Source organism: Pristiophorus japonicus, chromosome 18, assembly GCF_044704955.1.
Source record: "Pristiophorus japonicus isolate sPriJap1 chromosome 18, sPriJap1.hap1, whole genome shotgun sequence".
NCBI lineage: Eukaryota > Metazoa > Chordata > Chondrichthyes > Pristiophoridae > Pristiophorus > Pristiophorus japonicus.
Window position 1 is genome coordinate 55,020,123 of NC_091994.1, and position 23,823 is coordinate 55,043,945.

The 23,823-nt window shown below is 45.0% G+C and overlaps 1 protein-coding gene across 2 annotated transcripts in view; it reads left to right on the forward strand.

The window, feature by feature from the left end:
* The window catches only part of LOC139228753 (UV excision repair protein RAD23 homolog B-like), a 47,478-nt gene that overhangs the window by 17,861 nt on the left and 5,794 nt on the right, over positions 1–23,823 (forward strand). The window contains exons 3-9 of one of the 2 annotated variants that reach the window (XM_070860073.1): positions 105–184; positions 7,058–7,383; positions 9,379–9,434; positions 11,624–11,745; positions 13,128–13,221; positions 13,537–13,664; positions 17,239–17,382. In XM_070860073.1, coding sequence (XP_070716174.1) covers positions 105–184; positions 7,058–7,383; positions 9,379–9,434; positions 11,624–11,745; positions 13,128–13,221; positions 13,537–13,664; positions 17,239–17,382 — 950 coding nt within the window. Of the gene's footprint in view, positions 1–104; positions 185–7,057; positions 7,384–9,378; positions 9,435–11,617; positions 11,746–13,127; positions 13,222–13,536; positions 13,665–17,238; positions 17,383–23,823 lie in introns of both variants that reach the window. The other variant, XM_070860072.1, reaches the window with a different exon arrangement.

The window sequence follows — 23,823 nt, forward strand, 5'->3', positions numbered from 1 at the left end:
GGAAGGTTATTTGTGTCTTCCTTCCACTACAGAAAATGAAGAGAATTGACTGCCTTGGTTCTATAATGTGTGTCCAATAAGGCTCACTGCTGACTTTGTTACAGGTAAAATCCTCAACGATGACACACAACTTAAAGATTACAAAATTGACGAGAAGAACTTCGTAGTGGTTATGGTAACAAAGGTAAGAGATTTGACGAGTGTGGGATCTAGGTGGTAAATTGCATCATACAAGATCATTCATCTCCTTATAGCAATGTGGTTCAGAATAGTAACTTGGCTGTAAGGTGGACCATGGGTGATGCAAATTGGGTTTGCAATCAGTGAGCCGCTAGGCAGCACCAATGTGCTACATCGTTCATGTAAATTACATTCTATTTAAGCGAAGACAAAGCTAAACTATTGCCTTTATTTCTAAGTTTTCTGAGTTGGGTGGTGGCTAATAAGTGGTACCAGCAAGAGGAGACTCTGATATGGTTCTTTAGCTGCCTTTTGAAAGTAGGGATTGAGATGGTGAGGCAGAGGGAGAGTGTTTCAGTGAATGGGGGGAAAGTAGGTGAAGGAATAGTCATCACTTGAGAGAAACAAGCAGGGACTGATAAGTGAGGTGCCAGAAGAACTGAGGGTGCATGTAGGAACTATAAGATACCAGAAGTAGGGAGGGGGATGGCCATGGATGGGATTTAAAGGGGAAGGCAAGGGTTTTAAAATTAATCCTCTGGGGCACATGAAGCCCGTCGGGAATGGGTGCAGGTGAGAATGTGGACAATGGTATTCTGAATAAGTTGATTATTTAAGGTGCAAACTGTGAATTTTGCAAGTAGAGCACTGGAGGCATCAAGCCTCAAGGTGATCAAGGCATGGATTAGCGTCGGAGAGATGGGACGGATGAGTGATAGTTTGAAGAAAAGCATTCTGGTAATTGAGGAGGGAAGTGAAACTCTGGGCTGAGCATTCGGCCATGGTTCTGCATCACCAGGTTTAGCTTAAGGTGACAGCCAAGGAGGTTGATCGAATTTAGACTGTGGGTTGTGCAGGTATATGCAGTAGCTGATGAGGCTTAACTTTTTCCTACTTTTAGCAGTAGGAAGTTTTGGTTAATCAGGTTTCAATGTCAAATAGGCAGTTGAAGAAAGTGGCAATGTTCCTCATGTCAGTTGGTCACTGGGGGCTATTGCATGAATCCTGAAGGTAGCAGGCCAGGTGGATAAGGTTGTTAAGGCATACAGAATGCTTGCCTTTATTGGCTGAGGCATAAAATATAAGAGCAGGGAGGTTATGCTTAAATTGTATAAAACTTTGGTTAGGCCACAGCTGGAGTACTGCGTGCAGTTCTGGTCGCCGTATTATAGGAAGGAAGTGATTGCACTAGAGAGGGTGCAGAGGAGATTTACTAGGATGCTGCCTGGAATGGAGAATTTTAGTTATGAGGACAGATTGGATAGGCTGGGTTTGTTCTCACTGGAACAGAGGAGGTTGAGAGGAGACCTCATTGAGGTGTACAAAATATTGAGGGGCCTGGACATAGTGAATAGTAAGGGTCTATTTCCATTGATGGAGGGGTCTATTACGAGGGGGCATAGTTTTAAAGTAGTTGGTGGAAGGTTTAGAGGGGATTTGAGGGGGGGGGGGGGGCTTCTTTACGCAGAGGGTTTGCGTATCTGGAATTTGCTGCCTAGAAGAGTGGTGGATGCAGAAACCCTTACCACTTTTAAGAGATGGTTGGATGGGCATTTGAAGTGCAGCAACCTGCAGGGTTACGGACCTAGAGCTGGTATGGGGATTAGACTGGATGACCTTTTGTTGGTCAGAGCAGATATAATGGTAAGTACTGCAGGGAATAGAATACGGCCAGGATGATCTCTTGGACTAGTTTCGATCGCCTGGATGGGTCGGAGAGGAATTTTCCCAGATTTTTTTCTCCTTAAATTGGCCTGGGTTTTTATCCGGTTTTTGCCTCTCCCAGGAGATATCATGGCTCCGGTTGGGGTGGAGTGTAGAATGTTTTAGTATAAAGGGTGTCGCAGTTGTGTAAGGCGGATTGGTTGGGCTGGGTGCTCTTTGCCTTTCCGTTATTGTTCATAGGTTTATATGTAACCTTTAAGGCTGCTGATCAAGGCCGTGTGGCTCTTTGTCGGCCAGCACAATGGGCCGGAATGGCCTCCTTCTGTGCTGTAAATTTCTATGTGGGTCCTGGGATTACCAGAAGTGACCGTATGGACAGAAGCTATGGAGGCAAAATAGTGTCTAAGATGCAGCAGGTGAGCTCTGGCAGAGTATTGTGGCAAACGTGGCCTGCAGAGGAGAGAGCCTCGAGGATGCCCATGTGGTTGATGGTGTTGAAGTTAACTAAGTAGTTATGGAGGGACTGCTACCCATTGTCAGCCGCACAAGATGCTCCCGGTAATGGTGGCAGAAGCCTGGTTGGCGGGCATAAACGGGTAGTGAGCGAGCATCATAATTGTGGTGATGTGTTTTAGGACTCTGGAAAGAAAAGGTAAGTTGAAAATGGGTTGGTGATCTGAGTGAATGGAGTGGCTGGGAGTAGGCTTCCTAAAGAAGGTATTAATTGTGATTTTGAAGGATGTAGGGACAGATTTACGTCTAAGCATGGGGCTGAATATGGGAGTTGAGGGAGCAGATGGTAGGCTTTTTGGAAAATATGTTTACTGATGGTGAGGAAAGGGGAATATGGAGAATAAACTATGGAATATGGGATGTGGATTTGGATACGAGAAGGATTAGGTAAGGGAGGAGGTCCGAAGAGGCAGAGACAATAGAAAAGTAGACAAGAGCTCCTCACATTTGATGTCTTAGCTGAGGGTGGAGATTGCAGTCGGTTGTGGTTGGAAGAGTTTTAGTAGCAAAGAGGTAGAGTTTGGAAAAAGTTCCTGCTCCTCAAAGTGATCATAGAGTAGTGGGAGGACTTGGGTTCTAGAGCTTCTTTGAAGCTGTAGACTGACTGCTGCTCTGCAGACCAGCTTGCATACAGGTGACAAAAACAGCTATTACTGATGCTTCCTCTGGAACGTGTGTGTGAGGTGTTCTGCAGTTGTATGGGATTCCTAATGATTGCTTCTGCTATACTGGAGTGAGGGGAGTTCGCTATTTTGTTTTGTGTCCATAAAGTCTAACTTTTAAATGTCTTAATTGTTATTCCCTCATCAATCTTGAAGTTTCTTGTTGGGGAAGGAATCATTCACATAACGGCTTGAAGTGGTTACATTATTTCAATACATCTATTTTTTTAAAAAGCTCCTGAATGATTGTGCATATTTAAAATGTGTTCTGAAGGATGTTCTGATTCTGTTGCTATGGTTCTGGTTGTTGGTGGGGCAAAAGTAAATTGAATATATTGGGAAAGCTATTGAAGGGCACAAAAGTGCACCGCATTAGAGATCCAGCGCAAGGTGCTCCTGAGTGATGGTTCCTGCCTGCAATTCTCCCTTTGGAAGGGAAGGAAATTGGGGTCAGAGTCATCTCGGCCACTCTTACTGACATCCAGCTAAAGAACAGTATTGGCCTACACTTGGCAGCAGGTCTTCAGTCTTCCCAAAGATGATACTTGGTGCGATTAGACTGAGAACGGAAGTAAAGTGCATGGAAGAGGAGTTAGCTGAATTTGGATACTCGGCAAACATGAGTGGGCGAGCTCATGGGGAGAAGGCGAGAAATACTCTCCTTATCCTGTGGAATTTTATTCTCAGTCGTACATTCTCAAAGGTCTGTTCACCATCAAGCACCTCCGAACCTTAATTTTAGTGGCTGTAAACTCAAACTTTTTTTAACCGATCTTTTGTGTGTTAATATAATTTGAGTTCTTGGGAAGGGACAACCTTATCAACATGCATTCATGCCTCAATAAGGGTTAGCGTAAGCTCCAGTACAAATTAAATTGATAATGAAAGTTGCAACTGAGTTCAGCTGGTTTTGTGTTGGATTAAGTGCAGTACTAAAGTCACTAGCTCTCACTGTATGGCTCTTGGGTCATTATTTGTCGAGTCCATATTGTAAGCCAATGGCACCAGCACATCTTGCATAATATAAACATATCTCAAAGTGTGTTTGTATATACATACAGGTTTGTTGGGACCTCCAGTTTATATGTGAATAATGGTCACCACATGTAGATTTGCTGTGACTTTTTAAAAAAAAAAGCCTTTAAAACCAGGACTAAAATAGCACAAACTTCATAGCCCCATAAGGCAGAAAAATACATTTTGTCATGATGCAAAACTAGTAATTTTTTGTTTGTTTGTATATGGTACATTGACTTTGTACTACGCTCATGCTTGGGTTATCACAACACTTATAACTGACACATTTTGCAGTGTTCTTCCTGAGTGCTTCTTGTATCTGGTTTTGATTGTGAAATAGCAGCACTCAATTTCTACTACCTCAACCTGCACGATTGTAAAATGCGACTGGTTCTTGTTGCCTCAGGTGTTTAGTTTTCAAAATACCCACTGATTTTTCTGTTATTTTCCTGCATATCTAAAACCGCCTATTTCCACCTCCGTAATATTGCCTGCCTCCACCCCTGCCTCAGCTCATCTGCTACTGAAACCCTCATCCATGCCTTTGTTACCTCTAGACTTGACTACTCCAACGCACTCATGTCTGGCCTCCCACATTCTACCCTATGTAAACTTGAGGTCATCCAAAACTTGGCAACCTGTGTCCTAACTCGCATCAAGTCCCGCTCACTCATCACCCCTGTTCTTGCTGACCTACATTGGCTCCCTGTTAAGCAACACCTCGATTTCAAAATTCTCATCTTTGTTTCCAAATTCCTCCCTATCTCTGTAATCTCTTTCAACCCCTCAACCCCCCCCCCCCCCCCCCACCCGAGATGTCTGCGCTCCTCAAATTCTTCCCTCTTGAGCATCCCTAATTATAATTGCTCAACTATCGGTGGCTGTGTCTTCTGTTGCCTGGGCTCTTGGCTCTGGAACTCCCTCCCTAAACCTCTCCGCCTCTTTACCTCTCTTTCCTCCTTTAAGATGCTCCTTAAAACCTACCTCTTTGACCAAGCTTTTGGTCATCTGCTGTAATTTCTTCTTGTGTGGCTTGGTGTCAAATTTATCTGTTTTGTCTTGTGACACTGCTGTGTAGTGCCTTGGGACGTTTTACTATGTTAAAGGCGTTATATAAATAAAAGTTGTTACCTCAGCATGGGTTTCTGAAAAAATACCTACAAAACTGCAGAGCACTCCATATTCTAGTCATCCTAACTATTTGGTGCTGAAAATCTAAAGCAGCATTGTCTGTGTTTCCCCCCCCCTTATTTCCAAAAAACAAAAACTGGGAGGATGTTGCCCTAGATTTTTGTTTCTCTTTTATCTCCTTTGGGTCTCTTTTTGCTGCCAAGAAGGCAGCTGAGATGCTCCCAAGTCTCTCTGAAGCTACCTTGGAGTCAGCATGAGACTCTCCACTATTGAAATTTTTAGACAACTCCATTCTGTCTAAACATTAAGGGCCCAAGTTTCCACATGATAAAAAACGGGCGCCCCTCCGAGCTGGGCGCCCGTTTTTCGCGCCTAAAACGGCGCCTAAAAAAAAACCTCGCAATTCTGGAGCGTTCTGCAGCTCCTTGTCTGCCTGGCGCGGCGCCCAGGGGGGCGGAGCCTACACTCGCGCCGATTTTGTAAGTGGGAGGGGGCGGGTACTATTTAAACTAGTTTTTTTTTCCTGCCGGCAACGCTGCGCGTGCGCTTTGGAGCGTTCGCGCATGCTTAGTGTGAAAAAAACATTGGCACTCGGCCATTTTTGTAGTTCTTTGTAGCTGTTTAATTTTTGAACATTTTAAAGCACATCGCCATCAGCACTTGCAGCCTTCTCACTGTCTCCTCTTCCCCCCCCTCCCCCCCCCAGCGGGAAGAACGGGTGCCTTCTTCCCCCACCCCCCCGGCGGAAGAATGGGCGCCTCCCCTCCCCCCCCCCCCCCCGCGGGAAGAACGGGCGCCTCTCTTCTCTCCCCCCCCCCCCCCCCCCCCCCCCCCCACGGGAAAGAACGGGCGCCTCCTTCCTCCCCTCCCCCCCACACGGGAAGAATGGGCGCCTCAGGCTGACTGCAGCATTCTCTGTGCCTGAAGCACTTTCACACAGGTAGGAAGATGGTTTATTTAATCTTTTCTTTGCTTATAAATGTTTATTCAGGTTGGATTTATTTGTATAATATTTGTACAAGTATAAATAAGGATTTAATGTAGAATTTAATGACTTCCCTTCCCCCTCTTCCCCCCCCCCCCCCCCCACCTCGTTCTGGACGCCTAATTTGTAACCTGCGCCTGATTTTTTAATGTGGAGAACAGGTTTTTTCAGTTCTACAAAAATCTTCACTTGCTCCATTCTAACTTGGTTTTGAGTACGTTTTCACTGTGGAAACTTTGAAATCAGGCGTCAGTGGCCGGACACGCCCTCTCTTGAAGAAAAAATTCTGTTCCAAAGTAGAAATGTTCTCCCTGACTAGAACTGCAGAAAAAAAAATGTGGAGAATTGCAATTTCTAAGATAGTCCGTTCTCCACCAGTTGCTCCTAAAAATCAGGCGCAAATCATGTGGAAACTTGGGCCATAAAAATCTAAGTGCTGCGAAAGGAGCTGTGCATGTAGCTGTCGCCATGAATGAAGTTTCAGACAGACCGTATGAACCGAGTGCTGCTACCAGCCCCAGTCCAATAGCCGAAGTGAAATGCAGTCATGGCCTGACTGGATAAATGGTCCCATCCTTTCACACTCTGAGGAATGGGGCAAAGAAACTTTCTCTCTCTTCCCCCTGCCCTCCCCCATATATCCACCCTGCAGATTGGGATGGACTAGCCCATAATCTTCTGTATGATCTACTGGAAGGTGCCCTTGCACAGTGCAGGAATGGAAACTGGCAAAATGTGGACTCTGGAGGAAGCCTGAGTGTGAGTATCAATTGAGACTGGGATTAAGTTGGTGTCTTGGTTGGATGTGCCGTGGTGCTCGAGTACTCTTTGTTTTAGTATTATTCAGTGCAGCTAACCTTGTCACAAATTCGTTCTTAACTTTTTCTATTTTCTTTAAAAACAGCCTAAAGCAGCTCCTGCTCCTGCACAACTAACAACACAGCCTGCTCCAGTGCCTGCTTCAGCAAGTACCACGGCAGCTGCCTCCACTTCAACTGCAACTCCAACTTCAACTGCAACTCCCACCTTAATTGCAGATTCAGTGTCGCCTTCAAGTCAAACTTCCACCCCTAACCCCACTCCAACCTCAGCTGCCACTGCTGTTGCCCCTGCCTCACCACCAGCTGTAGTTCCGACATCAGATCCTTCTAGTACAATCACAGAGGAAAAGCCAAAGGAGGAAGAAACAAAAGAAGAAACCAGTGCCGCTTCTGAAGCACTTAACCCAAGGTACAATAAAGTTGCGTAGGGAAGGAGCAGGACATTGGTACATGCGCTAGTTGTGCTGAAGGTAGGGAGGAAAGCAGCAGTACCCTGGGGGAAAGTTCTTTTGCGGCATTTCACTGAATTTTCATGGGTGTGGGGGCGGTTTGAGTTTGAAGAGCATCGATGTTTTTTCTGGGACTTAATGTCCAGCTGTACCAGTGAATGGAAGAAAGAAGAACTCGCTTCAATCTTTTCCCTAATGCTTCTGATTTTTCAAAATCAGGATCATGAAGAACTTTTGTCTTGAGCTGCTGTGAATTTTTTCTTGGTTTATGCAACTGCATGCGATTTGCATTAAAATGACAGGGTGTGCACGTACATTAGGTTTATGTATTATTTGGATTGATTACTCGTATTCCAAAATGTGAATTTACCAGGTTTTGTGTGCAGAAGATTTGTTGGTTTATAGTTTTCCTTTTTTATTAAGTGCAGCACTCCAAAACATTTTCTTTTAGTGGGATTTGTCTTTTTGCCCTTCCTCCTGTTTTTTTCTTAACATTGTCTTCTTAAGCCATCCCTGGCAAAAGGTAGTTCACTCTTGACCTTTAATTCCATCATCCAATGACATGGCTGAGATTGGGAACTCCCTATGCGCAGTGTAGTGAGCACAAGCCCATATCTTACTGTTCCATGGCAGAGTACACTGGGACTGTCTACTCTTTGTACCATCCTCGTGGTGAGATTTTAAGCACTGACACCATTCATTTCCAGAAGATGGTCTTGGTATGTTGTTTATTATGGTGGCTAGCAATAGAATTAGTGCTGCTGTCAACAGACTTGGGTTTTGTTTGTAGTTAATCAAACTCATTGTATTGCAGCAGTTAGTTTAAAAAAAAATTCTGGTAAAGCAGCACATTAGTGCTCTGCAGTTCCCCATTTAATACATCCACAATCCCAGCCCTGCTGAAAGTACTTCACTGAAGTTGCAAGCTTCTTTATAGGTATAATAATTTCAGGCAGCTTGCTCCCATGCACCTCCTGGATGTCTGATCCATAAACAAGACTCGGCAGAAGCTGAGGAATGATGCAAGGAGAAAATAAAATGAAAGTCAAAACAATTTCCAGAGATGAGGTTGGACCTATACACATTGGCGTTCAGAAGAATGAGAGGTGATCTTATTGAAACATATAAGATAATGAGGGGGCTCGACAAGGTGGATGCAGAGAGGATAGTTCCACTCATAGGGGAAACTAAAACTAGGAGACATAATCTTAGAATAAGGGGCCGCCCGTTTAAAACTGAGACGAGGAGAAATTTCTTCTGAGGGTTGTAAATCTATGGAATTCTCTGCCCCAGAGAGCTGTGGAGGCTGGGTCATTGAATATATTTAAGGTGAAGATAATCAGATTTTTGAACGATCAGGGAATAAAGAGTTATGGGGAGCGGGCAGGGAAGTGGAGCTGAGTCCATGATCAGATCAGCCATGATCTTATTGAATGGCGGAGCAGGCTCGAGGGGCCAAATGACCTACTCCTGCTCGTGGAAAGATAATTTTAACTGGTAAAGAATGACATTGTTTCAAATATTTTTATATTTTTACTGCTCATGTTTGCAGCTTGTGCTGTACATGATTACAAAAAGTGTCTATTGAGAAGTAATTTCCGGGGATTACTACTCTCTGGTGTACATTATATGGAAGCTTGGTGCAGCGTCTTAACCAGCAAACAATCAATAATAAACTTTCATTCATTGTTGGACACCAGGAATATAATTTGTTGGTGCATTAAGTTGCGTGAGTCCTAAGTTACTGTTCAGTTGCAACGTTTGTGTTAAAAACACAACCCTCAGCTCCAATGCAATCTGTATAGTTCATTGTACTAATGCAATGTGTTCACAGAAAATCACGACATTGTGGGTGCCTGTTGTAATATTGGAACCATGTTCTGATCTGATTTCTGTGTTGAGGTGCCAGTATGATGGGTTAAGTGTCATTGTCTAATTGTGATCTGTTGTTTTAGATCTGCGGCTGAAGAGATTGACTTGAATCTGGTGGAAACAGCCTCCTCTACATTAGGTAAGATTGATCCAGTTTAATGGGAAGGATTTGTATTCCTGCTGAAATAGTAGTCATTGACGCACATGAATTTAATCATATGGATTCATTTCACAATACATTGATAATACATTGCATGCTGAAATTGGACATTCTACTCGTGTATATTTCAGTCATTAGGTACAAAACAGTACATATAATACTGGATAGAAAAATGACTTGATACTTACACAGGTACATTACTTGACATTGTGTTGGCTGTGCTATCTTCAGTTAAGTTAAATTTTCTGATTTCTTCCTTGCACACCTTTCATTCAAGACTTTTCAATGCTGTATTCTATTCTGCAGCCAAAAGGATTAGTAGCTGACTTATTCTAGGCTGCTGCCAGTCCCCCTGACTAGTCAATAGCCAGTGTATGCAATTGGCTTGTAATTAAATCTGTTTTTCTCCACTTGCTATAAAGTCTGTGTTTTGGTGGCATCCAGCTGCTTGCACTGCTGATTAGACGTCTTGTTGGGTGCTTGGGATAATCTAAGGGTACTGAATGTTGTGCCAGTTGCTCCATTGACACAACCAAGTCAAACTACGTTGGATTTTCTGATTGACATTTTTGGAGTCAATATTTCGAGGAAGCTGAAAAAAAGCAGATAGGTAACTTAAATGATCCCATTCAAATTTTCACCTGTATTGCAACTTAAATTTAAGTAGTAGTGTAAAGTGAAGCTGGTTCATGTATTTCATAAGTCAACACAGGCAATCACATGCACCTCCTATTAATCAGTCACCGAGGCACTAGCAGCAGCTGAGGAGAAGGTCAGCTGTTTAATAGCATTGAGACACCATGAACCTCCAAGTAGGCGGTGAGCACAGGAGATTCTCTGACTGCAGAAAGAAAGTATTTTTCTCAATTCAATGCCAGGTTACCTACTGGGCAGGCATTACATCACCTTTCCTTTCTAGTATCACGCATGCAATATCTGCCACCCAGTGACTGTACAGCAAAATAGTAAATATAAAAGAAAGAAAATGGGGCTAAGACAAAGATAGGCAGAATAGATGTAAATAAATTTTAATTTAAAATATATTTTTGGCTAATAATTGAACTGTTAAAATATAATAAAGGCGTAGCTATCCCACTTGTAACTCAACTGGCAACACTCAGTCCTCATTTAAAATAATGAAAGGGATAGACAAGATAGAGGCAGAGAGGTTGTTTCCACTGGTTGGGGAGACTAGAACTAGGGGGCACAGCCTCAAAATACGGGGGAGCCAATTTAAAACCGAGTTGAGAAGGAATTTCTTCTCCCAGAGGGTTGTGAATCTGTGGAATTCTCTGCCCAAGGAAGCAGTTGAGGCTAGCTCATTGAATGTATTCAAATCACAGATAGATAGATTTTTAACCAATAAGGGAATTAAGGGTTACAGGGAGCGGGCGGGTAAGTGGAGCTGAGTCCACGGCCAGATCAGCCATGATCGTGTTGAAAGGCGGAGCAGGCTCGAGGGGCTCGATGGCCTACTCCTGTTCCTAATTCTTATGTTCTTATCTATGTCTTGATATCGATATGCATTCCACAAGAAAATGACTCCTATTTAGATATAGGAATAAAATAAAGCATACAAACTGTAGGAAAGTGAGTTGAGAACAGGTAGTGTCATCAGTAATTGTCAGTGTAACATACTCCACAGGGTGCATGTAACGAATTGGGCAGGAAATGTGCGTCCTGCATGGGACTAACCAGGCATCGCCACCCTGCTGACTTTGGATCCCATTGTGGAAGTGGCAGTTGTCCATTTTTCCAATTTACTCTCCTCCAATTCCTGACATGCTGGAATACAGTTCCATGACATATTGAAGGGCCACCATGCTCTGTTTTTACTTTATTCCATCACGTGTATGCTGCACTGGCTGCATGACATGGTGACGTACTGTAAATGGAAATATTAGAGGAGCAGAAATGTATATTGCTCAGGAAACTAGGTGGAACTCTGACATTTGCCCAGAAAGTTACTATTTCGTTTAACAACAGACTGACTGGTATCCAGACTGTAAGGAACATTTGACAAAGACCTGCTGGAATTGGCAATACGTTTGGTTAGAAAGATTCGGGCCATTTCCCAGTTTTGACTGTTGAAACTTTATTCTGTCAGTGATTTGGTTTCTTGTTTGGAGCAGAATAACTTCAGTTATGAGCATTTACTCCAGTTACAGGACAGGCTTATGAAAATCTGGTGGCAGAGATCATGTCAATGGGCTATGAACGGGAGCAGGTTCTTGCGGCACTACGGGCAAGCTTCAACAACCCAGACAGAGCTGTGGAGTATCTTCTGACGGTGAGTCGCACGTGGACTCTGGGATGTTTAAAGTGTTGAAGTATTTATTCTCGCCTATAGAGGGAGGCACTGGCTTAGTGCCAATGCAGGAGAGAGTTGATACATAACTGAAGTGAGCTTGAATAGCTTTACCTCCTTCCCATCTTGTCAAAGGTAGTGTTTGCACAATGGCCATTTGTTTTTTTTTCTGTTTATTTTTGTCCCACCCTTTTTTCCATTCCTCTTAAGATGCTAACCTTTGCTGAAGTGCAGTTCTATAGATACTTGTCCCAAATGGATGTTTTTCAAGTGTAAGCCTGAACTGGTTATTCGTCCTTGGAGGCCATCACAGCCAAGGCTGATCCTATATCTATTTCATTGCTGGCCAGACAGTGCCTTTAATCACTAGACCATGAGGGAAATTAGGTATTTCTGAAGCACACAGCGTAATGGAAGACACCTCAAATAAAAATGTGGAAAATGTCAAATAAGGTTGTCCTTAATGCAGTGGTGAATCGCCACCCTGCTGACTTTGGATCCCATTGTGGAAGTGGCACACCTGTGATCCCATGCTGTTTGATGGTCCCCACCCAAGGGTTTGATCAGTTTTTGAGTCGTGTGTTCATCTGACTGATTAGAGCAAAATATTGAGGTTTCATTGTGCTGCATCTTGGAGTAGCGGGATCCAAGTTTGTTTGTGATTCCTCAATGGCAAGTTCTGGATGGGAAAATGGGGTCAATGGAGTTTGTCTGTACTGTACAAGGATGCTGGATTAGCATAACCCTGCACTTACTGGCTTTCGTCTATTAGATCTGCTCAAATCATTAGACTCAACTCGTTAGGGCAGTTCTTCTGGTCTCCACCTTGCTGTTTTGAATCTCCTGTTGAAACCAAAATGCCAGAATTTACATACTTTTAAAGAGCATTAATTGAGATTGAGCCAACAGCTTGCGGAATTGGCCTATTGATTCCTTTTCCTTTGTTGCAAGTAAAACTAGGCTGACTCGGTTACCATTTTCTCATCAGAGGTTATACAGCTGCGGCCAGGGACTGTGCTCATCTCTGCCTGGCTAAGCCAGGGAGTAACCAACCCAAGAATGGAAAATTGTGAATATTTGAATCTCGTCACTTGTTGAAGAATGAAGTATGTTTGGCACTGACCTCATATTCTGGCCTCTGGGTTGTGTTGTCCTGGGTTTGTAATTCCGATTATATTAATGCTTAAGTTTAGAGAGCTCTGTTGTTTCTTCTTCCCTTACTCCACCTTGAAGTACCTGATTCATAGGTGGTGGGGGTTTGCACAGATTGATAATGTTTGGGCTGGTTTATGGTGGTGCTGCCTTTAGTCTGTGTGGTTGAATAGAAAGGAAGGTGTGTAATAGGTGTTTTGCTCTTCATTTAGGGAATCCCAGCAGAGCCGGAAGTCCCAGAGGAACCACAACCTCGAGTCACAACACAACCACCGTCACAGCCGTCATCACAGCCTACACCAAGCAGTGAGTGCAATCGATTAGTGTGGGTAACAGAGAAGAGTGCTGAACTTCCCTGTTAATGTGGGTGGCATAGCAAGCAGTTACTAAACTGTGTTACTGTGGGAATGTACCAAGCCATCATACTGGTAGTGTGAGTAGCATGGTGAAGAGTCATTATGAAGTGCTGTTGATACAAGAATGCACAGTGGTTGTAAACTACTGTGACGGAATGTAGAATCACAGAATCCATATATATATATATAAAATGAAAAAATTGTACAACTTGAATGTAGGTTTTGGTTTGTGCAGGTTGCTAACTTTATTAGTGCTCTCTTCCAGGTAACCCACTTGAATTTCTGCGGACTCAACCCCAGTTTCAGCAGATGCGCCAGATAATACAGCAGAACCCGGCACTACTGCCAGCCCTCCTCCAGCAGCTCGGCAGAGACAACCCAACGCTCCTACAGGTGCGCCAACCATTTGTTGCCTGTCCAATATCACTTGCACCAGTGCCACTGTCTGCAAAACTGTCGTTTGCTTTGCATTTCTACCTCCCCTTCTCGATCTGGTTACTTGCTTGGGGTACAGCTCCATGGCTGCCAACAGCATCTTCAGCGTCTCGCCCCAAGTGGCGGCTGTTCATGTGTAAACAAACCGGGAGCCTTGGCAGGCTATTTGATTGTGAGTGGCGTCACAGCAGGTCTGATGCTGGCTTGGCTTGATGTCTGCACAGCTGTAGTTAGTAATTGTGGTGGGGGGGAAATCACCATAGTAATTGTGGGAGGGGGGAAATCACCATAGTAACTGTGGGAGGGGGAAAGGAAGGAGTACTGTGTACAGTTTTGGTCTCTGTATCTAAGGAAGGATATACTTGCATTGGAGGCTGTTCAGAGAAGGTTCACAAGGTTGAGATGAGGGGGTTGAATTATGAGGGTAGGTTGGGCCTATGCACATTGGAGTTCAGAAGAACGAGAGGTGATCTTATTGAAACTTATAAGATAATGAGGGGGCTCGACAAGTTGGATGCAGAAAGGATATTTCCACTTATAGAGGAAACTAAAACGAGGGGACACAGTCTTGGAATAAGGGCCGCCCATTTAAAACTGAGATGAGGAGAAATTTCTTCTCTCTGGTTGTAAATCTATGGAATTCTCTGCCCCAGAGAGCTGTGGAGGCTGGGTCATTGAATATATTTAAGGCAGAGATAGACAGATTTTTGAGTGATAAGGGAATAAAGGGTTATGGGGAACGGGCAGGGAAGTGGAGCTGAGTCCATGATCAAATCAGTCATGATCTTATTAAATGGCGGAGCATGCTCGAGGGGTCAAATGGCCTACTCCTGCTCTTATTTCTTATGTACCTTCCCCCAAAACTTATGTGGAACTTGTGATTTATTTCCTCTCCCAAGCATAAACGATTCACAAGACTATAAAGGATGAAAGGTTTTGTTTCTTTAACATGATATGGCTTGCAAATGACCCATCATTTTATTTTATTTTTTATTGCTACAGCTCACCAGACTGATGGATTGGAAGTCTTGGGTGGAAATTGGTTATTGCCATTTTTGAGGCGGTGTCACTGCCTGAGTACTGATTTTACTGCTGGGCGTTAGGTGCAGCCTCAAAATGCCAAATTGAGTCTTTACGCCCAAAGATGAATGAGCAGCGCTAAAAGTGGCGTTGCGCACTCATCCTCGTGTGCCAACGGGGCGGGAGTTCAGGAGACCGACGCAATTTTGCGACGGAAGGCTGCCGGCATGTGAGCTAGAAAAATGGAAAGGGAAAAAAAACTCAAACTTTTCCGACCCACACCCACACTTCCCCACTGGTACAACTAGTAAATAAATGTTGAAATAAATGAAGAAAAAGACTTACCTTGATCTCCGGGCAATTCCGCCCGAGATCCACTATGTTCACACCAGGCTGTACGAATGCTTGCCGGTAAGGCCACTGTGGAAACGCGATATCGCGACAGCGGCACCAAGGGGGCGTTGCACGCTGGATGCCACATGGGTGGCGTTCAAGAGCGCAGTGTTGCCTCTTGACGTCTCCACCAAAGGCCAACTCAATTTAGATGGAGGTGTGGACGTCACTCAACGCCGACAGTAGGCCTTTGCTGCCCATCGTCAGCGTTATCAAGGGAATTTCGGCCCCTCACTGTTGGCTGCATGAGTCTTAAATGAAATGAGTTTGGGAAGCCTAAACCTAGTTCTTGGAGTATATAAGCATAAAACTGTCCATAAATCTGTGGCTGTTATGGTAAATAGAAATATTACACTAATGCAGCAACTTTTCTTTTCTCTAACACGGGTTAAGAGAAGAAAGACTTGCATTTATATAGTGCCTTTCACGTCCTTGAGACGTCCCAAAATGCTTTACAGCCAATGTGTCAGTTGAGTGATAAATATTGCCCAGCACACCAGGATAAATTCCCTGTTCTTTGAAATAGTGCCGTGGGATCTTTTGCATCCATCTGAGAGGGTAGACATCTTATCCGAAAGACGTCACCTCTGACAGTGCAGCTCTCCCTCGGTACTGCATTGAGTGTCAGCCTAGATTACATGTTAAAGTCTCTGGGGTAGGACTTGAACCCACAGCCTTCCAATTCAGAGGCGAGAGTGCTACCAACTGAGCTACAGCTGACACAAGGCACATTGTTGATGCAGAGTACAGGGAGCTTTTTCTGGTGTTTGATCGGAGAGTGCTGTTTACTAACACCGGCCTCAAAAGTGGGCATGTGTTCTGATTCCCAGTACCTGTGTTAAATTGCTGACATATTTTCATCATTTAGTTCAGAACACCGAGCCATCTTCCCTGTCTTTCATGGGTCAGAGAGTTTGAACAAAATGTTTTTTGGCAGCCTTTGCCAGAAGGCCCAAAACATGGGTTTAGCAATCTTTTTGCAAGTGTAGCATCTCTCTCTCTCTCTTTCACTCGTCTTTCTCCAGCCCACATCCTGCTGTGTGTACAATGCTTGTGCAGCCTTGGTTAAGGTAACTTGGTAAGAATTTGGTCTGTAACTTTTTCAATTGGCATTGTGTCTGTGTTCCAATCTGTTCTGAGCGCAATTGTGAACTGTTTTAATTTTTTTTCAGCCACTGCTCAGTATTTTCTCCATCCTGGATTGGTCTCTGAATGAGTGAATGTTGTCCACGGGCAGCCCCGTGTCCTGCAGTGCTAGGGCACCTTTCCTTGTCAAAACTCACATTACTTGTAAATAGGAACATATGGTCTTCAGAGAATCATACAGCACAGAAGGATGTCATTTGGCCCATTATGCCTGTGCTGGTTCTGTAAAAGAACTATCCAGTTAATCCTACTCTGCTGCTCTTTCCCCATTCCCCTGCATTTTTTTCCGTTTCAAGTATATATCCAATTTCATTTTGAAAGTTATTATTTAATCTTCTTTCACCAACCTTCCAGGCAGCATATTGCAGATCACAACAATTTGCTGCTTAAAAGAATTCTCATTTCCCCTCTGGTTCTTTTGCCAATTATCTTAAATCTGCGTCCTCTGGTTAGGTTACTGACCTGTCTGCCAATGGAAACCGTTTCTCCTGATCTACTCTATCAAACCTCTTGTAATTTTGAACACCTTGAACAGTGCTTAGAAAGAAATGACCGAGTGCTTCCCTGTTCAGTTCCGTTCTCTAGTTTGTAGAATACACTGAAAACAGACGGTAAAGACACACACAATCTAATACTTTCAAAATCCTGCAACAGTAAAGAGGGGGCACGAGAGATTGTATGGCACAGTGGGTTCGCACTCGGTCCTATTTCTCTGGCTCTTGGTTCAGATCCAACCCAGGTGGAAGAGATGAGTCAATCATAACATTTTACAGCTTGATGAGCACAAAAAGTACTAAATAGTGACATATTTTCTCAGGTTTAATAACTTGTTTCAAATGATTGAATTGTGTACTTTAAGTGCTGCACCTCCTATACACTGCTTCCAAGATCAGGGAGCTATCTGTTGATCAGAGCAGTGTCCCGATGTGCCAGTTTCACTGATGCACACTCAGTGTTTCCCATTGTCTTCCAGCAAATAACTCAGCACCAGGAGCAGTTTGTTCAGATGCTGAATGATCCTTTGGGAGAGGCTGGAAGCGAAGGGGCAGAAGGTCACGGGTCACCACACACTAACTACATCCAGGTTACACCCCAGGAGAAGGAAGCAATAGAAAGGGTAAGTGGATTTTGAAAACCCGAGGATGTTTATTTTTGTGCCCACAAAGATTTGTAAACTTAAGGTGTAATAAAGGTGAAATAGAAAATTTATCACCAACAAATGCAGGCATCAAACTTTCAATTTGTATTTCAGGGCGACCAGTACAGCCTGAAATCCCTCCTTCAAATGTACATTACGATGTTTGTGCGATAATTGAAGATAATCATTAAAGCAAAAACAGATGTTCTAAAGCTGAAACAAAATGGGATCTACATCTGTTTATATCTAATTACATTGCTGATTCTGTTGTCTGTATATATCTAAATAAATCAGTCTTCCCAGCCTGGGAGGTGCAGAAATGCTGTATTTTTCCCAAGAGTTAAACTCTCTAACTGTTGCAGTATAGTAGGTGACATTTCAGATATGAAATAACAAGTGCAGTGCATTTCAACTAAGTTTTCAAAGCCCAGGTCTGCATCCTAAAGCCCTCGGGGAACCTTTCCCTTGCTGCTTGGCTTCTTCCATGCCATCACCAGAGCTATGTGGCCAGGCTGTGGCTGTATACAGGACTCCAACTGAAGCAAAAGCGCAAGAATGCTAGTGCTTAAGGCAGACCTCTACGTTTATGGCAAGAACACAAACCGCTCCTTGAGATTTAATTCGTATAAATCCAAACCATATGCAGTGTTCTAGCGATGAAGCTTAACACACTGCCACCCATGCCCGTAGAACCCTCTTGCAGACTGCTATTACCTAGAGCTTGTGTAAAAGTTTCAGGTAGTCAGGCTTGCTGGAGCATGTATTCAGCTCTTGTCCTTTGATACCCCAGAACAGTTTCTCCAGGCCATTCTCTGCTCCCAAAAACCATCAGGGTCCATTTAATGGTGTTTGTTTCCAGCAGGGTGTTATGATATGTCCTTACTATACACTATAAATGCACACGAGGCCCATGCTTGAGAGGTGGTCAGTCTGTGACCTGTCCTTTATTTCCTAGCACTCAAGTGATGGAAGTGGGTGGAGCTTTCCCTTTTATATCTGAAGGTCTAGGTTAGGAGTGTCTCCCACAAGTTCACCACCTAGTGGTCAGTGTTCTCACAATGTACAACTTCGGACAGATTATACATGGGTTACAATGCTGGTTGAATACATGACATCACTTCCCCCCCCCCCCCCCCCCCCCAAAAGTCTTATTGGGATCACAGGTTGAGTCTCTCTGGTGGTTTACGCTCCCTTGTAGAGCGCCTGAGTTGGGGCTCCGGTTGTTGGGCGCTGGCCTGAGTGTCTGCTGTTTGCGGTGCCTCAGGCCTGTCCAGACTGCCCACAGTGACTGAGCTCTCCTCCCTTTGGTTCCTGTGTTCAGTCACCTGTGGTGGAGTGAACTCTACATCGTGTTCTTCCTCTGCTTCTTCTATGGGGTTGCTGAACCTCCTTTTTGTTTGATCCACATGTTTGCAGCAGATTTATCCATTGGTAAGTTTAACTACCAGAATCCTATTTCCCTCTTTGGCAACCACAGTGCCTGCGAGCCATTTGGGCCCTGCAGCGTAGTTGAGGACAAAAACAGGGTCATTTACATCAATACATCGCGCCCTCGCATTCCTGTCATGGTAGTTATATTGTGACTGGCGCCTGCACTCGACAATTTCTTTCATGGTGGGGTGTATAAGGGATAACCGGGTTTTGAGCGTCCTTTTCATTAGCGGCTCTGCAGGTGGAACCCCTGTGAGCGAGTGTGGTCAGGATCTGTAGGCCAACAGGAGGCGTGATAAGCGGCATTGTAGGGAACCCCCTTGGATTCTGAGTATCCCCTGTTTGATTATCTGCACTGCTCGTTCTGCCTGGCCGTTTGAGGCCAGCTTGAATGGTGCCGTTCTAACATGGTTAATTCCATTGCCTGCCATGAAGTCATAGAATTCAGTGCTTGTGAAGCACGGGCCATTGTCGCTGACCAAGATGTCCGGTAGACCGTGGGCGGCGAACATTGCCCATAGACTTTCTACCGTGGCAGAGGATGCGCTTGAATTTAAAATGTCACACTCGATCCATTTGGAGTAGGCGTCTAATACAACCAAAAACATTTTCCCCATGAAAGGACCTGCGTAGTCCACATGGATGCGTGACCAAGGCTTGGCGGGCCAGGGGCTAAGGGGGGCATCCCTGGGCGCATTGCCCAGCTGGGCACACGTGTTGCACCTGCGAACACAAAGTTCCAGATCTGCGTCTATCCCTGGCCACCAAACGTGTGACCTGGCAATTGCCTTCATCGTGACAATGCCCGGGTGCTCATTGTGGAGTTCTCTGATGAACACCTCTCTGCCCATCTGGGGCATGATTACGCGGTTTCCCCACAGTAGGCAATCGGCCTGAATCGAGAGTTCATCCTTGCGCCTGTGAAATGGTTTAAATTTCTCAGGGCATGCCCTGTACATGACTGCCCAGTCCCCATTCAGGACACATTTCTTGACTAGAGACAATAGCGGGTCTCTATTTGTCCAGACTTTGATCTGACGGGCTGTCACCGGTGAGCCTTCGCTTCCGAAAGCTTCAACAGCCATGACCATCTCAGCAGCATGCTCTGTAGCGCCCTCAGTGGTGGCTAGTGGGAGCCTGCTGAGTGCATCGGTGCAGTTTTCGGTGCCCGGTCTGTGCCGAATTGTGTAGTCATAGGCGGCTAACATGAGTGCCCACCTCTGTATGCCGATGCATTTGCATTTATGGCCTTGTTGTCGGCCAAAAGGGACGTTAGGGGTTTGTGATCTGTCTCCAGCTCAAATTTCCTGCCAAACAGGTACTGGTGCATTTTCTTTACCGCATATACATATGCGAGCGCCGCCTTTTCTACCATCCCGTAGCCCCTTTCTGCCTGGAATAGACTTCTGGAGGCATAAGCTACCGGCTGTAACTGACCCTTGGCATTGACATGCTGCAACACACACCCGACACCATAGGACGATGCATCGCACGTTAACACAAGTTTCTTAGATGGGTCATATAGCATTAAGAGAGTGTTGGAACATAACAAATTGCGTGCTCTATTAAAAGCCTTTTCCTGGCTGTCCCCCCAGACCCATTCGCGACCTTTGCGTAGGAGCACGTGTAGCGGCTCTAGCAGCGTGCTCAATTTGGGAAGAAAGTTACCAAAATAGTTCAGGAGCCCCAGGAACAAACACAGCTCCATCGTGTTACAGGGTCTGGGTGCTCTCTGGATCGCTTCAGTCTTGGATGCAGTAGGGCTGATCCCGTCTGCTGCTACCCTCATCCCCAGGAATTCTATCTCTGGAGCTAGGAAGACGCACTTTGCCTTTTTCAGTCGCATCCCTACCCGGTCCAGTCTGCGTAGCACCTCCTCCAGGTTGTGGAGGTGTTCTTCAGTATCGTAACCCGTAATGAGGATGTCGTCCTGAAAAACCACCGTCCCTGGAATCGACTTGGAGGCTTTCCATATTTCGTTGGAAGGTCGCGGTGGCCGAGCGAATCCCGAACGGACATCTTTTGTACTCAAACAACCCCTTGTGTGTCGTGATGATGGTCAGCTTCTTCGACTCACTCGCCAGCTTCTGGGTCATGTAAGCTGAGGTCAGGTCCAATTTTGAAAAAAGTTTGCCACCGGATAGTGTCGCAAAGAGGTCCTCCGCTCTCGGTAGCATGTACTGGTCTTGGAGTGACACCCGATTGATGGCCTTGTAATCGCCACATATCCTGACCGACCCATCCGCCTTGAGCACCGGCACAATCGGGCTCGCCCAGTCACTGAATTCGACTGGCGAGATGATGCCTTCCCTCAGCAGGCGATCCAATTCGCCTTCTATCTTTTCCCGCATCACGTACGGCACCGCTCCGGCCTTGTGGTGTACTGGCCTGGTGTCCGGGTTTATGTGAATCACTACCTTGGCCCCCATGAAAGTGCCAATGCCGGGTTGAAATAATGAGTCAAATTTGTCCAGGATTTGTGAGCATGATACTCGCTCCACAGAGGAAATTGCATTGACATCGCCCCATTTCCAGTTCATGACAGCAAGTCAACTCCTCCCCAGTAGTGCGGGACCGTCCCCTGGGACAATCCAGAGTGGCAGTCTGTTCTCCGAATCTTGTGGGTCACGACTACCGTGGCGCTGCCTAGCACCGGAATGATCTGCTTTGTGTAAGTCCATAGCTGTGCGTCAATCGGCGATAATTTTGGCCTCCTGGCCTTGGACGGCCACAACTTTTCGAACTGTTTGATACCCATCAGGGACTGGCTGGCCCCAGTGTCTAGCTCCATTGATACTGGGATGCCATTGAGGAGCACTTTAATCATTATCGGTGGCGTCCTGGTGTATGAACTGTATACGTGCTCCACATGAACTCGCTGAACTTCAGCTTCCAGCGATTTCCCGCAACGTTCATTTCTGCAATTTCTGCAGGTATTTTGCTTACCTCTGCAAACTCCAGCTGAGTGTGTGCCTCCACGCATCCAGCATGAGCTGCTGTTTGAAACAAAAGGTCCCTTACCAGTTGATCATCCCTGACTGCCCCTGTTATTGCCCTTGAGTGCACCATTAACAGGTGTTGATGGCCCCATTACTGGCCGCATTGTCCCTTGCAATAGCGTGAATCGCCGTTCAGCTTGCCATTGTCTCTGTCGAACTCTCCCTCTGGGTTCGACTACATGTTGGGGCATGCCCGATTGCCCTTGTCTGCCTGGAGAACTGTGCTGCTTTAACAATGTTGAATCTCTGTCCCAACCATTCCTTAACACAGTACCTCTCGTCTGTTCTGCTAGTGACCATGCTCGCGTGGTTTAAATCCCAGTTTCTTGTCGCCATTGATACGTCCTTACTATACAGTATAAATGCACACTAGGCCCATGCTTGAGAGAAGGTCAGTCTGTGGCCTGTCCTTTATTTCCTCGCACTCAAGTGATAGAAGTGGGTGGAGCTTTCCCTTTTATATCTGAAGGTCTAGGTTAGGAGTGTCTCCCACAAATTCACCACCTAGTGGTCACTGTTCTCACAGTGTACAACTTAGGTCAGATTATACATGGGTTACAATGCTGGTTGAATACATGACAGTTTCCAGCAGGCTATTATGCATTTAATGCACCGAAATTAAATGAAGTGAAGTTAGCAGGCAGTTAGGAATAAGCAGCTTAGTAACATTTATTTTGAAAATAGCATTCCTTTTAGTTAAGGATAGATAGTGTTTTGTGGCATGTAGCTTAAGCAATACGGGAGCTACAAAATGGTAGGACTTGGGTTCAAATCTGCAATTCTCAATTTTTGCTATGCTGCTCGTCTAGGGATGATGGTGAGCAGAGACCAGGTTTTTCATGGACGCATTTATTTGCACTAGAAAGTGCTCTTAATTTTGTCTCTGATCACATGACCTGATTGCTGATTGGTCCCCTTGGAGGATAAGACACACCCAGCAGTTTCTCTGGAATATGTAATTCGAACTGCCCACCCCAAGTTCTGAGTGACTTTGTAAAGTGTAATTTGCACCATTCTGATTGCCGGCTCCAGACAGGATAGAGATGCCCCATTCCCAGTCCGAGTTCCTGCCCCATTCCCAGTCCAAGTTCCTGCCCCATTCCCAGTCCAAGATCCTGCCCCATTCCCAGTCCAAGTTCCTGCCCCATTCCCCCCTTGGCCCAAGTGGTAATGTACACTGAAGTGTGACACATCTCTGAGTGACCAGCTGAACAGCACTGCTGGTAGGGGCCCACCCTCTCTGGCAGAGATATGTGGGGAAAGACACAAGTTACCAGAAAAATTATTGGAAAACTAGCTTAGTCATAAAGTGATGCAGAAACAACTTGTAACATCTGTTCTAGATCGTGCAGGTTTGGAAAAAGTTTTCAAAGTAGGGGAGGAGTAAAGTAATTGGGTAAAGAAAAAGATTGATAAGGATACAGCCAGTTTCCTACAGTATGATCTCTACAGTGGCATTTCCCCCTCCCCGGTCAACACGTTTGTTACTCTACCTCCTAGAAACTAAGATGACCTAAAGCCAACTTAATTTAATGGAATGGGAGTGGGATTGTTTTGAGAATGTCACTGTTGCAGAATAGTTTGATTCTTGCTGCCAATGACAGCAGCACACCTGTACACTTATATTAAAGATTATATCTCAGGTTGGTGCCCAAGTGGAGCCAGCAGCTGTTAATTCTTCAGATTCACTGATATGGAATGTGTCCTGTAATACCTAGAGAGGGTTATTTTTGTTTTGTATTTTGTTTTAAATGTTTCAAATTCATCACCCCCCCTCCCCCCCCCCCCAAAATGTAATATAAAATGTAAACTTCTACATTTCTATTACCATGACAATGTAACTCTGCTGTGTTTTCACAAGTATTTCTGTCCTTAACCTTTGTTTCTGTTGTAAAAACATTCAAGTCCCTTACTGCCCACTGCGAGAGCTTGTAACTGTTGCATCTTCGTTAGCCCTTTTGATTGACAGGATGATTGTGCTTAGCTGTCT